Here is a 21,480-nt window from a genome sequence, read left to right as displayed (position 1 = left end):
AAAGGCGATGCCAGGCGAGGGGAGAAAGAGCAGGCACATGAAAGGCTGGGGAAGAGAAACCTCCTCTCCTCTCTAACGTTCCTCGTGCTCCCCCTCTCTCCTCGCCCTCCACTGCCCTCTCTCGTCTTCCTAGTGCTCGTTGCCTTCGCCTGCACTCCACATCTGTATCTGTGAGCAGTCTGTAATATCTGTAAATCGACAGCAGCGCCATCCTGCACCTAGTGCTTGCACTACAGTAGCTTAAAGCGGTAATGTAAGGCCGACCAACAAGCAGAAAGAGGGACGCTCCCTCCTCTCCGCGTTCAGCTCAGATACCCGCTGCTGTATGGACAGGGGGAGAGAAGGAAACTGGGAACCGGATGTCTGCCCAGCAGAAGAGGATTCTGTGGGTCGGCCTTTAACAAACGAAGCTGGAGGAGCGGCCTCGCGTTCCTTGGAAAAGTGGTGCCATTCATTGTTGTGGAAATGCTCGAGACATATGTGCCGCGCGCCACTTCTGGGAAGCACATAGCGTTTAAATCTAGCTCGGTGCTGCGCTGTGCCGCCATGATCTTCTCAAGGGCTGCACGTTGCATGTGCCTCATGCATCGATGCACCTTGCGCTTTTTTTAAAACGTGAAGGGGCTTTAGCAAAACCATGGTCGCCGCGACGGTTTCACAGGAGCCAGGGAGCGTCGTCACTCTGCGCTTTTCAACTGCACAGATGTGATGGCGGCTTGAGTCCCTTGGAGTACGAGTGACAGTTGGTTTCGCATAATTTTGCTCTGTACTGAACCTTTCGTCTATGCAGTAGCAGCAGAATGCAGAGTGCCGTTTTGGCGCCACCCTCACGATTGCGGGACCTCTCAACCATTTAGCTAAGCAAGCTGTCGTCACACCTCCACCTTTTGTGTCACGGCAAGCCGAGAAAAGCAGGTAGGAGCTTCACTTGTCCCACCTCTGAGGATTAAGCCCCTCTATCCTGGGTAAAGTGGCACCATTCATTGTTTGGAAATGCTAGACATGTGCCGCGCCCTTCTGGGAAGAGCATGGCATCTGAAATTTGTGCTGCGATATGCGCCATGATCTTCCCAAGGGCTGCAAGTTGCATGTGCATCGAGACACCTTGCGCTACTTTTAAAACGTGAAGGGGCTTTACCGAGGATCGGTGGCCGAGCGGTCTAGCGCACACCAGCTCGGAGCACATGGAGCTGGTGTGCGCCCCTTCCCGTCTCAATCTGGATGAGCGTTGTACCGGCGTGCGGTCGTATATCACTACTACGCGGTGCATGTTGAAGACCCCAGGCTAGCGGTTGTACTGCATTGGCTAAACTGCTCATCTACAGCTGGGAGACAAGTCGCCCGTTCAGGCAGACAAAGTTCTAGGCTGTATAAAGATACACACAACCCCCCAATCCCACCTCCAGCATAAGCTCTCTACCTCCGAGAACGCAAGTCTCCTGCACCGCGAGCACGCACGTGCAGCCAAAGGTGTGGAGCGTGTGCTGGACGCCGCCTGTCAGAAGGCAGGTCCTTCTGCTCATTCTGTCAGTGACCAAAGAACACCGTAGCCCTCAAGTCCCATTGCCGCTTGTTCATGAGGGCCGCTACCGTTTTCCTCACTATGGATAGTGCACCTGCCGCCCACGCGGTCATTTTCATTTTCATAGTGCATAAAAGCTTGGCATTTCACGTGCTTGCACTAGGAGAGGAAGTTCAACTATCCCTACTCTGGCTTGTAAAAAAACTCCACAAGGAGGCGATATACAAACTTCTCACTGCAAATAAAACCACAAATGACACTCCTGCTAGCTTACACCGATGTGAAATACATCTGAAGTAAAACTGGCGATACCTAATTTGTAACAAACCATAAATTGCCTTCCAATTCAACAATAACCGCCAAACTTGACTACGATAAAACACACTTCTGACTTTTGGGAGGGCTGCTCCACTGGATCACCCTTTATTGAAGCTGTTATCCAGAAATTCCGTTTACAAAAAAATCCATAGTCCCAGGCTAACGGCCTCCACACAGCCCAACTCCGAAATATTTTACTCGCGCAGCCACAAATAATAATAATAATAAAAAAAAAAAAACCTTTCCCCAGTTTCACACTTTTGCGAGCCTTTGTACCTACAATCGAGGCTGCACGACGCAAAAAAGAGACTGCCGCTTAAATACTGCCTCCGAGGACTACAGGGAAAAAAAAAAAGAAACACAACAGAAGTTCAATTGAAGTTTGTCGTACACGTTCACACCAACAAACACACTATTAAAGTTCTCCTGCCACTCGACGTCCGTTTGAACAAGAAAGTACGACAGTCTGTTTCCTCCCCCCCCACTTCCGACGTCTACGAAAGTCCATTCCTATTCTTGCGCCGGTCCGCAACCGCCGCCACCTACGGGAGGGAGACACCGGCACACAACCGTGTTGGCTCGCATCTTTGTCTTGGCTAGACACCGCACCTTGTCGCGGTCGACGCCGCGAAACACGTAGCAGACGCCGCCACAACCACTCGCATTGACTTGGCACGGCTCGCCCGCCCGCGGAACCGTCCTCGAGCCGTGGCCGATTCCGGAAATCCAGCGAGTTCCGCCGATGGCACCGTTCGACCGCAGAGATCCACAGATGGCAAGGCTGCACCGAAGCAGACGCGCCGCTCAACCGCCGATTCGGCGGACGACTGGCGCGGCCCGGCACGACGAAGCGGGGCATCGCTTTTTGCCGCGTCATCACGTTTTCCAGTTGAGTGAGCCCTGCGCCATGGACCGCGGCGGGATCATGTCCAACAAGTACTGCCGGTGCAGGTCGGCCGCGGGCGGGAGCTTTCCGGCCGCGGCCGCGTTGGCGGCGCCCGCCGCACTCAGCATCTGGTACGAGTACGCCGCCAGCAACGGGCCAAACGGCAGCACGTGCGCGGGCTGCGGCGGGTGGTGCCCTCCCTGGTGGTGCCCGCCGGCCGCGGCGGCGGCCGCCAATTGCTGCTGCAACTGCTGCGCCTGGAGCAGCTGCTGGGCGCTCAGCTTGGGCAGGAACCCGCCGGCCCCGCCCCCCGTGCCCAGCCGCGGCGAATGGGCCGCCGGAGGCGGGGTCGGGGAGGCTTGAGGGGGTGGGGTCGGGGAACCCGTGGCCCCGCCACCTCCCGCAGCCAGGCGCTGCTCGATCTCCTGCTCCTGCTGGAGAGCCTTGACGAACGCCGTCTTGAGCCGGTGCGTGTGTTCCGCCTTGAGGGCCTTCTTGAGGTTCGACGTGACGCAGGCTTCGCAGATGACGGCGGGGCGGCCCGACCGGCGCGTGTCCTGCCACTTCCAGACTGGCGTGAAGTCCAGGCCGCACTGGGTGCACGAGAAGGGGTCGGGCGGCAGGGTGCGCGAGCCCGCCTCCCCGTCCGTCAGGAAGCCCACGACCGTCTCGAGGCCGAGCAGGTAGACGAATTCGGGGCTGCTCGCGTTGGGCACGAAGTGCATCTCGGGGGGTGGCGGCTTTGGGGGCGGGATCTGCAGCAGCGTCTTCTCCAGCTGCTTGCGTAGGGCCAGCTTGGCCGCCGCCTGACGCTGGGCGGGGCTCTGGGTTTCGCCCGCCGACGACAGTCCCTGCGGCAAAGGACGGTCTCGTAAAGCACTGCTCTCGACCGCGGGTGAATGTGCGCATGAGGCGAGTGCATGTAACTATGGAAGCGTGCCAAACTTTGCAATGAAATGTGTCCGGTAAGGTCGTCTCTTGGTGATTCGGACTATGCCGGAATTACCCGAGAAAAAACGTGCGAGTAATCCACCGGCTTTTGTGCGTAACGGATCGGCTTTTATATTAACGTGCACATGCAACTGTTCGGACCAATAATATGGTCGTGTCTGTACCCAACTAAGAACATTAAGTTTTTATAAAATATTTCGGGGGACCACTTGTTTCCATGGGATGCTACTTCGGGAATGAACCAAGTAAACGGATGCATATTTCTATCACTATTATGGACAAAGGACAATGATCCACAAATGTCAAATAAAATGACTGGTCATAGAGTGCACCGAGAGCTTCACCGTTCTTTGTTCTTCCCTGTCCACCTTGAGAAAGATGCGAGGCCTAGGCACCGAACAAGAGATCCGATTCTCCGAGCTTTCGGGTCAGACGGGTCACTTGCCCCTCACTTCCTATTGTCGTCTGCAGTCGTGGACAACAAACTTCAAGTGTTCGCTGGCCATGCATGCCCCTTAAGTGTAAAGGGAAAGGCAGGACACCTCTCTGGTTATTTAGAAAGCAGTAAAGTCTATGTCGGGCGTCCACCGGAGGTGGACAAAATGCGCTTTAAGAGTAGCAGATGTGTCTTTTAGACAAGTAGGCTCCGAAGCGCCCGCGCTCTCGCTAGAAAAATTGTACATTTTGTGATCACAGTTGTTTATTTGTAGTCTTGACCTCATCCGTTGCTATAAGCAACTTGTATTATGGACAATTTTTCTGGGAAATAAAGGTCTCCGTAACAAAGGGGACTTTGAGTCCATCTTTTTACGGCGGCAACTCGATATATAATTCCAAGGCCTCCTAAACAAACCAGGATTACGGTTATGCTAGGCCTTTTTTCCAATTAAGAACACAATTAAATAATGCAAAATGCCTTTCGTCCGAGACACGACTCCCAAAAAGGGGGCGTGCTGCGAGGTTTGGACGCATTCGTACGAGAAAAACAAGGCTACGCGCAATTGCAATTCAGGGTTTTCAAGACGCCTAGGGCATGCACCATAAAAAAAATTATCTTAAAAACCACTTTCAACCTTCTCCGTTCACCCCCAGGCTGACAGTGCAATGGAAGCTACGCGTTCGTGCAGTAAGTCATACGTCTACCTTTTACCACGTGATCATACTCTCGCCCATACCCTCGAAGAGAAAAAGGGCAACACCTCCTAGGTAAGCAAGCCCGAGTGCTGAATTTTCCTGCGTCACTAAAAGAGGCCAACGTAGGCCAGATCGGACATGACTGCAGCGTCGGCGATTGGCCGGGAGTCACGTTCCCATTGATTGGACACTCCTCGTAGCCCAATGGCGATGTCCCGCCCAATCGATCCATTTGAGGGTTTGCAATTGCGCAATAGCTTAGCACACTGTCCATCGTTTGACGTCGAATCGTGTACAGCAGCGGAACAACTCGACGTTTGCAAACGAGGCGCAGGTTGCCCATGGCTTCGACGCGAAACAGTGGACGATCACAATTTTAGCCCGCGTCCGATCTCACTTCGCCGTAGGGCTTGGTTCGTAGCAGACGATTTCCGGTGTGTTAGCAGACAACGTACGCCATTTCGTTTTACTTTTGTCTGCAGATGGCACTTCGTACCAGGCAAACCGCATTCTTCGCTCGCGTCGGCAGACGGACCGCCTACGAACGCCATTTTTGCTCGCATTGCGAGGCAAATAAGATCTCTCTCAATCTCATCAAAATGGGACCCCAGGCATCGTAGCCCAACGAACCGGCACCCACCTGTTGCTGGGGCGCCGTTTGCTGCTGCTGGCCGGCCGTCGCCACCGCCCCCTGGTGGGCGCCCGGCGGACCGCCCTGGTGGCTGTTGCCCATGTAGGCCGAGCCGTGGGTGGCGTTGCCACGCCCGCCCAGGCTGTTCATGGACATGCCCCCCGGCGTCGCCCCGGCGTTGGCCGGCAGCCGCAGCACGTTCTGTTGCAGCGAGCCCACGGCGTTGGACGAGCCGCCCCGCGGCACCCCGGCGTTGGCGCTTGCGGCGCTCAGCGAACCCGGCAGCGAGCTGGGGCCGCCCGGCGACGCGCCCTGACTGCGCAGCTGGGGACACCAAAGGGACGGAGAGTTCACCAAATTGTTTTTCCCCTCGAATGGGACCATGTGCATCCGTTTCCGAGTGTGCACGGTTTAACTACGATGTAGTCTCTTGCAGCGTAACATAGTGTAAATAACCTAATCTTTGCGAGGACTTAATTTTCGCGAATTTCACGAATCGCCTACAATTCGCGATAATAGGTCCCGCAAGCGCAAACAGCTCCGGTAAAATGTAAACGCATTGGAATCTATATTGAGGTCCTACAGTGTCGTGAAAATTAGGACCCGCTAATCATTCCAAAACTTCAGCATGAACCTAAATCATGAAATATTGAGCCCGTGCAAAAAGGAGCCCGCTAAGAAATAAGTCCCTTGCAGTATTTGTAAACTTTCCAGTTTTAACCGGAAAACGCCAATAGACGACTGTCAGTGTCAGAAATACAGAAATCGGTCAAAACCGAAAAACGTAGATCCCTGAAAAGTTCTGCTCCTGCTAGGACTGTCTGTGTTGACTAAAACCAAGAGTTAATTTAACTCTTAGTTTTTCACGAGTCTTTCATTGATGATCACTCTTTCTAGTGTCCGTCCGAAATAGAGCAACATTCGAACAAAAGTAAACAAAACCACAAAAACATCTCTCTCCAGCGAGTACTGGAGCCAGAGCTTTTTTTTGCAGGTCCTACGTCACAATGAAGTGTACAGTACGGTACTAGTTTGTCTTAGAAGCTGCCTTCGCTATGTCAGGTCGCTCACTGTGGTAAAATCTCTCTTCGCTAAAGTCAACATTTTTTTTTGGAAATCATTTTCACATTTTTAGGTATCTCCAATATACAATTACCTAAAATGGCTGTACTACCGATAAAAGTGTACTTCAGCCATACTGGACCATATCCATATTGTACTGGGTGGGTAACAACCTCCTGAACAGGTGGTGAAAACATTTAATAAAACTAGAGGAGCGGGACCATTTACATGAACCACACAAACCCAATCTAAATTCCCACTAAGGGTGGGGATGGTCTCTGCGAGATCCCGTGGCATATGGTGGTAGACAAGAATTGGAGACATATCGAGATAACGGGCAATGTGTCTGAATTTCTACCTGATCAAATGCCAGACGCCTACGGCACGTTGCCGCATTTTGACGAAAATACATACGGGCAATGTGTCTGAATTTCTATCTGATCAAATGCCAGACGCCTGCAGCACGTTGCCAAATTTTGACAAAAATACATGTAACCTAACAGCTTCACATAAACGAAGGGTCTATTTCCGTTCTCATGCCCTTTCAATACATTGCCTCAACAATGAAGCCGCCTCTCGAGTGACACAAATTTTGCCGGGCAAAGTCAATCCAAGCAGAGCCAACAACAGTCAAGGCCAACTTCCTGGCACATTCCACGGAATAATAAGTTTACGAGAGAATATCAAAATTTTAATTGATTCATGCTTTACGATACCAAGACAATTAAAGTCCTTTGGAACACTACAATCTTTCGTCATAAAACATTGTGGCTCATAAAATTTAATGGAAAAAACAAAACAAAAAAACTTGTAAGAGTTGTGAAATAGAAACTATTCTCAACCAAAAGTTCATTACTGCTTATTGATATTTTACGACTGTCATCCCCAAAACACTTCTGGGAAACATTGGGCGCGTTCAGTAGCGGCCCCGGAGTCAGGGAGTCACTGACTCCTTCCACTGGACGGCCAAAAGTCACTTCCGGTGCACGTAACTCCGGGGCTTCGGAGTCAAGCTCCGAAGCACCGAGTCCGGAGACGGTGCACGTAGAGTCAAAGGAGCTAAAATGACGTAATTTCCTGACTGGCGACGATTTCCGGCGCTAAAAGAGGAAAAAACAAACAATATGGCGGGATAAACTGCTTCGGTTCTGTCGCGGGTGCGCGGTTTGCTCGCTTTTGTTAATGAAAAGTGCTCTAGGTAAGACGAATAACGCGTTCGAATATCTTTTTCAGGTAAGGCTCTTTTGGAAAATGCATTGGACAGTATTTTGTTTGGTTTGAATATGCTAATAAACAACGCAAACGTTCATTTGACGCTGTGTCTTGATCACCGTTGCACGGAAACTCGGTAATTGACGATAGTCCTGTCCGCGCTCAACAGAGCAAAACAGGTTATGAACGCGACTTTGGAAGCCGGTTGGACACTCACGCAGTGCATGATACCGATTAATGTTTTGTTTGCGTAGCTAAATCGGGGTGCACGTTGGCTGAGGCTCGCTTCGGCCGACAAAACCTTCATCGCCGAGCGCGGCCGAACTTCCCGTGTGTATACGAATACATTTTATAGGAAGTTCGTTACGAAGGGCAGAACAAGCTTATGGCCGTATAAAAGTATCGCAACCGGCGGGGTAGATTCGCTGAGCTCTGTATTTTGCGTGTGCTGACGACGTTTTTTGTCGGCTTTTATAACAGTAGCTGCCTTTGCACCGCCAAGCGAAGGGCTCGATCGCGTTGCATCGCTTCGAACAGCAGCGCTGATGTGTACAATCACCCGCTTGTTCTTCAACGACCTTGTAAAGACTTCTTCAATACCGGGGTCAAATAAAAGCGATCGTGCTCGCCATCGTCTGCTTCCAGTTTATTCGGAGACCGTCTGGCGCAGGGGAGGAAGCGGAAGTTGCGTAGAAGCAGGTTTGGAGCCGCGGGTTTTTTTGCCGTTCAGTAGGCGCTCCGATGACTCCAACTCGAGGCACTCCGTTCGGAGGCAAGGGAGGCGCTACTGAACGCGCCCATTGCGACGTTTGTTGTTGTTCAGTTGAAATTCACTTTTCGTGGATTCGTTCCTGTCCAAAAACGTTGGAAATGGACAGGAAGAGCTTGCTTCCTTTCCAAGACAAGCCAAAACGCTCGGAGAGAACCAACAACAAGCGACAGAGCCCTTACCCAAGCCGCAACGCCAACCAGGTCCGGTGTGTTTCGACTGTTGCTAGCTTGCGCTGCCGCCGCAGCCACTGCGTGTTGCGCAGCTTGGTGCTGCGCCGCAGCCACCGCCGCCGCCTGCAAAACGTTGTTTCGATTCGTTGTCGAAAATTGTTGCAGACAACAAACTTCTCGCTGCATGATGGCGATACATTTTCATACTCGAGAAGTTTCAAACCTTGATCATGGCATGCTACACTGCTGAATTATGAGCAGAAAAAACTGTTCAAGAGCCGACCAGCTTTGTTACACATACGACACACGAGTAGAAAAGTAGATATGTAAGGTGCGTTATGACGGAGAAATGTGGGGCTCGGCTACGTTAACCCTCTCAAACGCTGCTTCGCCATTTATTATGGAAAAAAACTTTCTTTGCAAACTTTGCCTGCCAGACGTAGAGTAGAGAATTCCGCTAAAATTGTTAAAATGACTCGCTATACAATATTCCCCCCCCCCCCCCTCCAAAAAAGCGAGGAGTTTAGATGTACACATTTTTGTACATAGCGTTCAAAGGGATTAAGTCCATTGCCGAAGCTAGTAAAGCACTTTGCTTAGGGATAAGCAGGGTTAGGGCTGCTTGAGGAATTTCTATGCTGTGCTGTTAGGAGCCTATTGTAAAGACACATGTCAAAGCCATATAGGCAAGGCAAGGTTCCAGCCAAGTTAAAAAAAAAAAAAAAATTAAGCAATGCAAAAAAACAAAAAAAAAGGTTTACGAAGAGACAGTTTTTCCCTAAAGGCAGTAAAACCACTGGCTGACATGTAGGGCTCGCAACACTGGCTGGGTGCAGCAAGCCATCAGCAAGCCTCAAAAAGTCCCAAGGACCACCCCCCCCCCCCTTCTACCTTGTTGCCAACCGATAATACTGGGCAATTAAGGTGTTTAGATAGTGAACAAAGTTAATTGCACTGACAGAATATGACAAGACAGAATAAGAAGGCAGAGGGGTTAACCGTGGGCACAATGTAATATATATATATATATATGTATGTATATATACCGTATTTGCACGAATATAACGCAAGTTTTTTTTTTTTTTTTTCGGAATTACGCGTTCCGAAACGCACCTCGCGTTATATTCGGAATAGAGTTCAGCCACGAGGCGCGAGAGTCTGGAGGGAAAAGAAGTGGGGATGTGGAAGGGAATTTATTAGCTTTTGGGCCACGTAAAAAGGCAAATAGAAAACATAAAAAAAAATAGCATTTTTATCACTTTTGTGACAACACGCGCAGGCCGCAGAAACTCAGCGCACGCGCCATGCCGGAATGCCGGCACAGGCCAATTGGAGCCAAGCCAGGCCAAGTTAAGTCAACACAAGTCAAGCAAAGACCACCGACGCGTTCACGCAATCGTGCGACAGGAGGTGCTTATTTATGCAGAGGGACCAGAACAAGAAGTGTGACCCTGTATCCGGTTCAGCAGTATTCCTTCTGCCTGCACATTTCTTAGTTTCTGTTCTCACTTCTGCTATGCCGCCCAGTGCGAGAAATTGAGAAATTGATGCGGCCTCGGCTCCCGTTATAATAGTAATATATTTTTTTCTTTTTGAGGGCATCAAAACCTGCCCTCGTGTTATATGCGTACAAATACGTATATACAGTAAAACCTCGTTATAACAAAGTTGAAGGAGCGGTCGTAATTATTTCGTTATAACCATTAGTTTGTTATAGCCAATGTCCATTTCTTCCCACTATTAGCAAGCAAGGGGAATTATGATTGCTTTGTTATATCCATTAGTTTGTTATATCCCGTTTTGTTATAACGAGGTTTTACTGTACATACATATTAGTGGGAACGGTGCCCGCAACACCAACTCAGTCTGTGGAAGGTTAAACTAAGAGGGGGGGGGGGGGGGGGGGGGGGGCACTGCAATTTGGGGTGCTCGCAGAACCTATGAGGCCAGCTTGCGGAACACTTCTGTTCTGGGGAATCCAGTTTGAGAGCCCCTGATCTAAGGGTTTGGTCATACTCATCCATCCACTTTAGTGAACAGCATTTAAACGAGCTAAAACAGAATTTAAACATGCCAATCAACACCAAGGTAATGGTAACAAGCGGTAAATACAAACAGCCTTACACAGAACACGGGGAGAAGTAAAGCAAGTACCTGTTGCTGCTGTTGCTGCTGCTGTTGTTGTTGCTGTTGGTGATGATGGTGGTGATGGTGATGATGGTGGTGGTGGTGATGGTTGCTCAACGTCATCTTTCCAGACGACGTCATGGCCAGCGTCTGCCCCGGGTTGCCCATCATCGTAGGGGCGGACCTCGGAGGTGGAGGGGGTGGGGCCAGGGGAACCCCGCTCCTTGGTGCGGATCCACCCACGGTAGGCGTAGCTCCACCCACGGTGGGCGGGGCGACGGTGGGGGTCGGCTTCGGGGTGGGCGGAGCTTCCCTCTGCAGCAGTTGGCTTTGGCGTACCTTCTTGAGCAGCACCAGCTTCATCTCCTCGTTGCGGAGTTCTTGGCGCAGGCTACGCACTAAGGCCCTGAGGGAATAGGAGATGTCATTACCACTCTATTACCTGCACGAGTTTCTAGGCCTGTGGTCTATTCTGTAAAACATTTTGGTAGTTAAATACTAATCGAGATGTTTCTACGGGCATTCTCAATGCGAACACTTCGGACTGCTGCCTAGACTATTAAACATCGTCATTCAAATGAAAACTGTTTGGTTAATATGTGCAATTTGGTTCGACATGCATCAGACAAATAAACCGATTCTACGCAAAAATGGCTGCCACATCGTCTATAATACCATACTTAGTGCTTTGTACTTGTGAACCCCGAAACACCTTAGTGTTCAGAAGTGTGTTGTTTCCTAACGTTTCACTTGACAATTATTTTGTGCACAGTGAGTTGTGCAAGACTACTCCCACCAAAATGAGGGTGACCTTGCTTCAACCGGCCTGTACCATCCCGTAATAAGCCTCCAATAAAAATTTATCATGCAAGCTCACATTACATTTAAAAATTGTAAACACACTACAGCCAAGACCGTCGTTCTAGGTTGGCAATTCCTGGGCAGAATTTAGGTTAGAAGCCGTGACTATACTGGCTTGATAGTCTGGCCCGCGTCGATAGTAGTTTTGTCAAAATCTAGACACTCATATGCATGCACGCACCAAGGCATATAATAGCAACCTAGGTGCCCTTAGGGGGCGCCCAGCTTTTCAAAGACCCAGAGATCAGAAAATCAACAAGCTTAAAACCGGCAGCCCTTCCAAGATCAGTTGGTCGCAGGGCAGTACCGTAAAATACGGAGCAAGTGCCCACCCAAAATTTGGAGATAGTAGCGAAAAAAAACTGGGGAAGGGCACTTGTCTGGTCATAAATTTTACATATAAACGTACTGTGCATATTTTCTCACATGTTACAAATTTGCAAACTGGCGCTTAGTATAGAATGGGCGGATGCACGGCATTCTTTCTACGGTAAGGTGTGGATCAAGGCTATCAACAGAACACACAAAAGTAGAACTGACAATTTTCACAGCATTCATAATTACGCTTTTCGAGCTTCCAGAAATGAACTTGGCAAACTATCGCAGAAACCCAAGATCACCGGAAAGTCTCAGAAAAAGCTTCCAAGCCCCTAAGACCGGTGACTTCGCAACAGAGGGCTATCAAACGTCTGCTTGCTCATCTCCCGGAACAACCTCGGGTCCTGCCATTCGGTAACGCCGGATAGTGAGGATCGTCCATCGTCCTGTGTAACCAACACCTCCCAGAACAATCAAAGCCTGTGAACAGCCAGCCCCCCTTCCGCGCAACGTCATTGGGGCCAAGCCCGTACGGACTCCCGACTGTCTTAGGTGGCGCTTGCACGACGACCCCGGACAAACCGTGTCGCCGGCCGTACCTGCGGGTGAGCAGCTCCTGCTGGGAGAGGGGTGGGCCCTGCCAGGCACCGTTGAGCAGGCGGTGTCCGTTGAGCCGGGACGCGTTGTCCTCGTCCGAGAGCACTATCACGTCTTCGGGACCCAGCCGCTGGGGGCCCCCGGCCTTCCGCCGGCCCCCCGGGGCGCGGCCCCCCGGGATCACCGCGTCCGCCACCGGCAAGAGGGGTGGCCCCGCCGCCAAAGGCTCCTTCCTGCGTCGCCACGGACGGAACGACAGCGCAATCCCACCGTCAGTGCATGCGAGCATTTAAGGGGGGAACGCTACCAGGAAAAGTGAACTTCTGTGCCGCTTGCTTGATTTCAGTCAAATTTGCAGTGGAAGTTTTTTTAGAATCAAGACCATTCCTGCCGAATTTCATTGTCCTACGTCAATTCTGAAACTTGTTACGAATGCTACAATATGAAAGTCAGCGTGTTCGTTTAGGAAAACTATTGTTTCAAAATAATACTTTCGTGATTTCTATGGGTAATATAGTCATAAGAACAGCCACAGCACATACTGAGGTAGCTATTTTGCTATATTGCACTGTTTTTCATTAGTATAACTCCGTAAGATGAAAATATTTTTTCATGTCCACTTTTTTTACAAATGAAGTTTTTTTAGCATAAAAGAATGTTAAAGTAGAAAAACTAACCAGCCATGCATGTTCCTCACAAAATTCTATCCCAGAAAACCACCAAGAATAAATCTATTGTGCATTAGCAAAACGACAGTTTTCCTAAAGTGAAATTTATCAAGAAAAGTGGAACGAAGAAAAATTCATTCAAAGTGTTCCAACCCCTACCTTTTCTTTTGCATCGGTGGACCGAAAATAATTTATAAAATATTAACTATGCAGTGTAAACTAATGAAACATCATGGGCATACTCTCTAGGTGTTGGTGGATGTAAATACGGCATTTTTAGAGCGCAGCTCTCAGGGGCGCGTTTCCGGCTTGAGCGACATCGGCGCAATCGCGAGGTCACGTGTCCCTCCCAAGGTTACGTGCCCCCCCCCCCGCCCCAAGGTCACGTGACCCCCCCCCCCCCCCCCCCCCTGAGGTCACGTGACCGCTTCCATCCTCCTCCTCAAGAGCTGCGCTCTAATCCGGCGTTACAGGGAATTGTAAACGGCTTTCATTTTTTAAAATCAACTTCGCTTGCAGACATCGTTTTTTCTGGGTAGTGTACCCTCCCCCCCTTAAACGAAAAAGTGCAAACTCTCCCCCCACCCCGACGGTAAGGACGGCGCATGAAAGGACACTTTGTCGTATGTGTGCCGACCTGTACATGCGCCTTGTTGCAAGTTTGTTGTGTTCCAAATGTGTTGTCCCGTGCATGTCCTACTACTGCATGTGCCTTATAAGTGCATCATCCTGTGGGTGTGCCTCCTGTATGTGTGTTGTCTTGTGTGTGCCCTCTTGATCACATACATAGTCCTGTATTTGTATGTTGTTGCGTGTGTTGCTCTGTATGTATGCCTCGTAGGATGCATGCTGTGAGTGTGCCTTGTAGCGAGTGTGTTGTCCTGTGTATATGTCACTGTGTGTGTCTTGCCTGTGTGTTGTCCTGTTTTGTATGCCTCGTGCGTGTTGTTCTCTTTGTGTGTGCATATTTCGGTGTTTGTTGCGCTGTGAGCGCCTTGCGTGTGTGCTTTCCTGCACAGAATAGATCTCTTTCAAGAAACCTAGAACCCACCGCCAGCTGATGTGTCTTGGTGATCTCTCGCCCAGCAAAGCGTGTGAGTGGACCCGAATATGAAGCCAAGCACCCACCGACACAATACAAGGCATTTTACGCAAACACTTTCCATTAGTGATAGAAGTGCAGAATTAAAATACGGTACCACGAATAATTAGCACAGCTTCCACACTAGGTGGCATACATTTGTGTAAAACACCCATCACACCAGCCTCCGTTGGAAGCAACATTTTCCCGAAAGCGAGACAAAACGGGCACCCACCTGACCGAGAGGTCTTCCACCTCCATGGCGTCAAGAGAGGGGACCGGACGTTCCGGCGCCTCGAGACGTTTCCTGCACGTAACAGACGATTCACCCCGTGTCATTTCTGGTCCTGGAGCCCGAGAGTCTAGGCACTCGAACACGGGCAAATCCGCGCCGGGAGTCTAGGTCACAACTCGGTAACTGTCTTGCCATGGGGTTACTCCCGTCTATACCATATACCTTTCGCTACACCAATCCTACATTAAAGGGGGCCCTGCAACGACTTTCTTTACTGGTTTTTAATTTGCACCGAACCTGAGCGCACTGAACGTAGTAACTTAATAAAACTTTCCTTTTTTCGAATTTCGCTTTATTTTAAAAGTTATAGGCAAATTTAAAATTACAAAAACAAGCAAAAAATAACCTCCTTCATGACGTCCCTGGTTGCTTGAGTGGCCGTGAACTAGAGGAGGGGTAGTGAGCTCAGCGAGCGCTCACGGCTGCCGCGCTCCGTGTCGACACTCCAGAGGACGCCACTAAAGCATGTGCTGGATAGGCTGTATGAAGCGAGCGGCCAGAGCGGCTCGCATTGCATTTGCGGTGTGATTAAACACTAATTCGGCATGACACTTCATTGGCCACAAATGAAAGCAAACACGGGGTAAAGATCAGTTCAGAACGGGAGCCACTTTGTGCTGCTATACCGCCAAACCTGCCCACCGAAGAAGTCGAAGGCCTTCGGAACGCTCGAAACCGGTCGGATCCTCGACCGCAGTGCCCACACATCCGGGACCTTTTTACGCTCGCCACTCGTTGGAGACTGATCCCACTACCCCTTTTTAGTATGTGCCACCTTTTCCACCGCTTGGTGGCAGGTATGTGACGGGTCATTTCTTGTTTCCGTACTTAATAAACTGCATTTGTTGCTTTTCTGACCTAAAATACTGAACAAAAACTACTTTCGTAAATAATTTAAACTGTTCGTGCCACTTATATTTTGTATTTCGACTAAAAAAAGCTTTTAGCAGCTCTCACCAGTAGTAAGGCCAGGACCAAAAATGGATGTCGTCACATATCGCGCGTTTTCGGCACCGCGGGTCGCCCCCATAGGTTAAGGAGGTTTTTGCGTCGTCCGGTTAAAATGTGACGCACTGGTATTTAGTTACTTTCTCCGTGCCCGCTGGCTTGTCCGAACCCCAAAAACTCTTGAATATAATTGCAGGGAAGCCTTTAAGGTTTGTTTCTTTTCCTACCCTGGAGCTACACAAACACCTCGAAACTTTTAGGCACGGCGTCTCAGTTGAATGCGCTGCCTCCAACACGTGCTCGTTGCCTTCCGCTGTGCTATGGCTGTTTGTGCACACTCGAAACTCGAGCACCGAAGTGTTATGGACGGCAAAAGGCTCGTACCAGAGGCAGGACCACTCGAAGACCTCCTTGTTCTCATCCTGTCGGTGCCTACAGACGCACTGTGGGCAACTTATGTCCCAGCAAACTTCCGGTCAAACGAGACGGCAAACCAGCCCCCACCATAGCACCGCTTCTCGCAGCGTTCATGAAATATTTTACGACCAGTTCTCCAGGCGATTAGCTAAAGGGCCAATTAGCTAGATACATTGGAAATTTTTTAATACTTCCGTAAAACGACAGATTCTCTCTTATCCCTTTTACGGTGCAGCAGAAAGACCTCGCCAGATCCCCAACTCTGCGATTTCCGTAGAACTAGAGAACTTCGTCGTCCCAAAAATATTGACGTCGAGAGGTTCGGAAAACAGAGTGACCGGAAGTCTCTCCGAGGGCAAGAGATGGCTCGCGTACGTAAACGGTGAAAGGGTCTACGGTGCAAATGCAATGTCGACGCTCTTCTCCCCTTTGCAAGGACGGCATGACGAGCGACCCCAATCTTTACTCCTCGAGTTGGCGCCTTGAATAAGAACTTTCCAAACATTCCACTAGCTTTCGAACGTCTTTCGCTTGCAAGAGAAAGAAGGGAGATACGGACGACCGTCTAATTCGACCAACTCCGTCGCGCTGTGCGAATCTCTCATAAATGAAGGCCACGCTCTATTCCACATTCAGTCTGGTCGCAGCCAAAGCTGCGATACGACGGAGCCGATTGAGCGGCGCTCAAAGGTGCATCGTCGCGGTGCTAATCGTCTTTGTGTGTCTGCCATCATTGACCCGAGCAATGGTGCGACGGAAGGCGCAGGATCATGTTGCGTTAACCGTGCGTGATCGGTTTAAAGGGCAACTCCACTTAATTTTTGGTTTTGAAAAAACAATGCAGTCCTCTTTAGTATCGCCTAGGAAGACCACACACCAAAGATTACGACGCAGTTCTGTCTAAATGTCCCTTAAACGGTCCGACAAACTTTACAACTCGCCCAGCTGCCGAAATCGGCTGACTCGAGCGGGCAAATACAGGCGCAACCAACAGCGCAGTCATGGTTACGGCATGGGCGTAGCCAACATTGAGCTAAACGTCATACCCATCGCCCCCTTTTGCTTGCTTTTACTTCTCCGGGCGAGCGTAGCAGATGACGTCAGCAACGGTTCCTCTCGGCGCTCAGCAGTGTCCATGTGATTGACGTAACGCGCCTGCGCAGTGCGTCCGGCCGCCCAGACGTAATCTTGCTGTCACTGCCATCTCCCGCGTCACAATCGCCTTTGCGTCTCACTGTTTGTGATTATTGTCCTTCAGAATTTCGTCTACACTACGGACACCACGTGCGCAGGATTATTATGCTGCAGTTGTGCAGAAGTCGTCGAATGTCGTAGACACCAAAACGCGGTGAAGAGTGTGGTGCAGACGACACTTGCGCCTGGCATACGTCCGCCCCAATCCCGCCCGTCGTTGCGTAGAGGATCACGTGACACCTCGCACCGCGTGATGGCTATGTTCTTGGCGATCCGAGGCCCATGTTGCCGGACGGAGCCGAAGTTTCGGTTTCGACTTCCGCTCGTGTTTAAAATTAGATTTAAGAATATATATCCCATTTTTCGCGAAGCAAACGACGTAGTGTCTTTTACTAGGGTCTTTTAATGCGAAATCCTCATTACAGCGAAATCTTTGGAGTTGAGCGGAGTTGCCCTTTAACAATGATAACAAGCACGCAAAGATGGTGAGCACCGCGACGACACACTTTCTCTGCCGCTCGACTGGCTCAGTCGGATTTTAGCATTAGCTGCGGTAGGACTTAATCCGAAACGGAGTATAGACCGCATCGCCTACTGCACTAAACCGCCCAACCTAAATCTTGTGCGGTGGCTTCCGTGGTCTCGACAACTGTGTTATGCGAGCCGTACCAAAAACAGCTTTAGAGGGGCCGTAGACGTCCAACGAAACAATGACGTTGAATGCGCCAAGGAACAAGGCCGGGCCGCCTTCTCTGGTCAGCAAGCCGAAACGGGAGTAAGAAAAAAACGGAGCCAGGCTAAACGATTTTTGTCACACAGGTGGAATTCTCTGGTAGTGTTGCCATTAAAAAGCTTAACCTGAAAGCTTCTCATATTCCTCCAAATTAACGAGTGCAATTAAAAAAATAAAATCAGCCGTCCCTGTGGCGTGTTCCAAAGCCGTGCTAAATGCGCAGCACTCATAGGCCCTTTGTGACGCGACGACGTCGCGCTATGTTACGGTGTCGCATCATAACGTCACCCATGTTGCGGTGTCATGTAAGATCACTCGAATGACCGTTCAGAAAATGTGGTCACGTCACTATAGACGCAAGGCCACCCGGCCTTGCGACACTGTGACAATACAATGTCACAATGTAACTTTTTGGTGCAACCCGACGTCACGATCTGACCCACCGACCTCGTGTCATGGCGTCAACGATGGCCCTAGAGTTCCTTTCTCTAAATCTCGTCGCCGCCCCAACACCTCAAGGTCGGAGGCTGACTGCCGCGAACACCACGACATCACCAACAAGGTAACATCCCGGGCACAAACGTGAAAACCCTAATGGCTGATCCTACGAACGGTATGCATTTTAAGACCCCGGCCGGGCGACGCGAGCGGCCCGACTTAAAGGGGGGGGGGGGGGGGGGGGGGCTCTCTCCCGCGCGGCACAGGTGCCCCACCTGATGTCCAGGGGTCTGCTCGAGGGGCGGGGCGCCTCCGTCCGCCCCAGAAGGCCCCGGTGCAGCCACGTGGACTCCGTGGTCGCTGCGCCTCACTGCTGGCCACACGCCAGACGCGCCAGTTCCCTGGCATTCATGCTTCCGCCACCAGGGGCGCCGCCTGTGGTCTCATAGAGCCTGCGAGAAAAAAAACGACCCCTCAATCGACCGCACCCGCCGCGCGTGGATACGCGCTGTGGTAAGACCCCACAGTTCGCTCTCAATGTCGCGAATTTAAGGAGACTGATGTTATCGCCGGCCGGTTCACACATTCGTGACTGCTTACGACCGCATTACTAAAACTTCTTGTGATGAGAGAGCACGCTGGCGCCATCTATCGGGTAGTTGTTGTCTCGTTGGACCATCACTCAATTTTCATACTTTTTTTTTTTTACACATTTTTTTTTGTTTGAACTATGTTTGACATTGTTATATACAACCATTTCCCAGAAAAACACTTGAAATGCAGTTCCAGGGTCAACTTGTAGATGGCCGCAAGTGTGTTCTCTCGTAAGAAATCGCAAGAACTCGTTCGTAAGCAAACGCAAGTGTATTAATGTGTCTTCTTTCCTAGCACACTAATGATGAGAACATTCGAGGCGAAGCATGTTTTTGTTGAGAGGATGCACCCCGGCGCTGACGTCAATTGGGGAAACGAAGCAAAACAGACGGTACCATAGCTTTTTGTCTCGTTCGTCCAAGGTTCTGAATCCAAGCCACGCTCTTAGCTTGTCCCCCCGAAAAACATTCCTAGTTTGGAAATGTAGGGGTCGTGGAATCGATGCCAATTTTCGCAAAAGAAAGTTGCATTCTCTCGGAACCCATTTGGATACTATTGTGTTCGACAAGTTGAGGAGTTATTTGGGGTAACAATGAAGTACCAGTGTTTAAACGGTCAAGATGTCTACTGTGTGATGGCTGCTAGGGGTTTTACCCAAGAACCTCAACGGTCCCCGCACATTATTCGATACGGTGGAACTACCTGGGAACATGCACGTCCTGCACCTGCCATGTACAGTACCAAAAATATAAATAGTATTGAGTGCCATCACGCGGGTCACGGCTTGTAACCCTTTCTGCAACCGTTGCCTTAAGAGTAAGTGCAAGCATAGAATGTCTCATGAGCTCCACTATATGAATTATATGAGCCACTTTTCTTTTTCTTCGGGTGCTATTGTGTAAGCCTGCACTGCAGGGCTGATATCAATGCAAACAGTGAAGTGCTCACTTTCATAAGCATATGTAATCAGGTGGCACAAAGGTGGCAATCAAATGTGAGCCATATGCGTTGTTCAGTAGCACTGACATGCGTGGCACCATAAGGTGGCTTCAGTTTGGTTGGTTTCGGTTTCAGTGGGCTCGCGGCTGTGTTATGCTGTTTTTTTTAGTTTTGTGATATAAATGTATCCTTTGTGGTACAGAGCCAATGATACAGTGGTAATGGTCCACCTTGAGAACTATGACGTAGTTAGGAGCCTGAACTGTGGACGTTTTTACTAACATCTTCATCTGATTGTGTTCTTCGTTTGGTCAATTTCGGCGGCGAAACGATTGAAATGATGCCGGGGAAGGATTGCGGATGTCTATGGCCGTACTGGACGTACCCGCTAAAAGTAATTTCTACGAAAATAGACAAATGAAGATACTAATGCATAGGGGCAGAGTGAAAAAGCAGGTCAACGAGCTGACTAACGATGTACTGAATCGCAGAGAACAGATAAACTCGTTTAGTGCTCACTGTTCGGTTTGCAAGGACACCAATGTTTTGTGAAAATTGCCGACCGGAAAACCCCCCTGTAATAACGCATGGAATGCAAAAAAAAACAAGGAATATTGTCTCCTTCAATTTCTTTAAAGAAATTAAGTACTCGAGAGATGTTTCGATGGTCCATCCAAGGATGAATAGGAAATTTTTTTCAACTATCAGCGTCGAGAGTAAATCTGGCATCGACAACGCTGTACTCGAGTGATTTTCATGCAGACAGCTTATTTTCGACGTCACATATTGCGTAACTCAGACGCTTTCGTCAGGCACTCACAAGCTCTCCGACGTTTTTCACGAGGGGAGCCCAACCCTTTGTGTCTAAATAAATTAACTGAATTGGATATGTTAAGAAAATTTAATGACTGCAGACGTGAGACCGAACACAATGTATAGCATCTTTAAATTCCTAAATAAATAAATCACGCAAATGTTTATACCGCAAAAATGAGTCCTCCATATAATCAAAGTTTTGGATTTGTTATGAAGGCAGAGCACGATGCTTTCAGAAAACAGAGATCATAAATGCCTGATCATACTGTAAAGTACCGGGCAAGCACCCACTGAAAATTTGGAGATAATCGTGAAAAAATGGATGGGCGCTTGTCCGGTCCTCAATTTTACGTATCAATGTACTGTGCATATTTTTTCAGATCTTACGAATTTGGGCACGGGCGCTTAATGTGGAATGGGCGGATGCGCGGTATTCTACGGTAAATATACTTTGCGCTTCTTCTTGCACCACTATCAGTTAGCCACTGTCATAAATAATTGGCCTCTCAACCTTGGTGCGTTTTAGAGCCATCCACATACTCAACGTGCGCCAGTGCTAATGCCGATTCCTTTCCTCACACATATCCGGAACGCTGACGGTGCAAATAGTCAAAACGTGTTATAACATCAAGTGCAGAAGTTGTGCACATGATGATGGCATGCAGTTGGGTAGTAAAGTTAAGTATCTGACGACGCCTCACAAAGCAAAGCAAAGAAGTGCGGTAAAACATGACCAAAAACACAAATACGCCTTCACCAAGGTCCGGAGGGGAGAGAGGAGCGACGATTTGAAGCT

General features: G+C 49.7%; 1 protein-coding gene across 1 annotated transcript; it reads right to left on the bottom strand.

The window, feature by feature from the left end:
* Positions 1 to 1,910: 1,910 nt before the first annotated feature.
* On the bottom strand, positions 1,911 to 18,685 carry LOC8026221 (transcriptional repressor p66-alpha). The gene is made up of 7 exons (XM_029994478.4): positions 18,611 to 18,685; positions 14,546 to 14,617; positions 12,564 to 12,794; positions 10,813 to 11,191; positions 8,668 to 8,781; positions 5,452 to 5,766; positions 1,911 to 3,577 (listed from the first exon to the last, which is right to left on the bottom strand). The coding sequence occupies exons 2-7, from the start codon at positions 14,569 to 14,571 to the stop codon at positions 2,717 to 2,719; spliced, it is 1,926 nt and encodes a 641-aa protein (XP_029850338.1). The 5' UTR covers positions 14,572 to 14,617; positions 18,611 to 18,685; the 3' UTR covers positions 1,911 to 2,716.
* Positions 18,686 to 21,480: the final 2,795 nt, after the last annotated feature.

Source organism: Ixodes scapularis, unplaced genomic scaffold (genome assembly GCF_016920785.2).
Source record: "Ixodes scapularis isolate PalLabHiFi unplaced genomic scaffold, ASM1692078v2 PGA_scaffold11__112_contigs__length_91849675, whole genome shotgun sequence".
Classification (NCBI taxonomy): Eukaryota; Metazoa; Arthropoda; class Arachnida; order Ixodida; family Ixodidae; genus Ixodes; species Ixodes scapularis.
The sequence above is the reverse complement of the archived record's forward strand: the minus strand, read 5'-3'. Positions and strand labels throughout refer to the sequence as shown.

What these genes read in the sequence shown, in the direction of transcription:
- LOC8026221 (XM_029994478.4), bottom strand. Translation starts at nt 14,571, where the DNA reads ATGGAGGTGGAAGACCTCTCGGTCAG. An exon ending in GTGGAAGACCTCTCGGTCAG is followed by an intron (nt 12,795 to 14,545) that starts GTGGGTGCCCGT and finishes GTGGCGACGCAG; the next exon opens with GAAGGAGCCTTTGGCGGCGG. An exon ending in TGGTTGGCGTTGCGGCTTGG is followed by an intron (nt 5,767 to 8,667) that starts GTAAGGGCTCTG and finishes TGGTGTCCCCAG; the next exon opens with CTGCGCAGTCAGGGCGCGTC.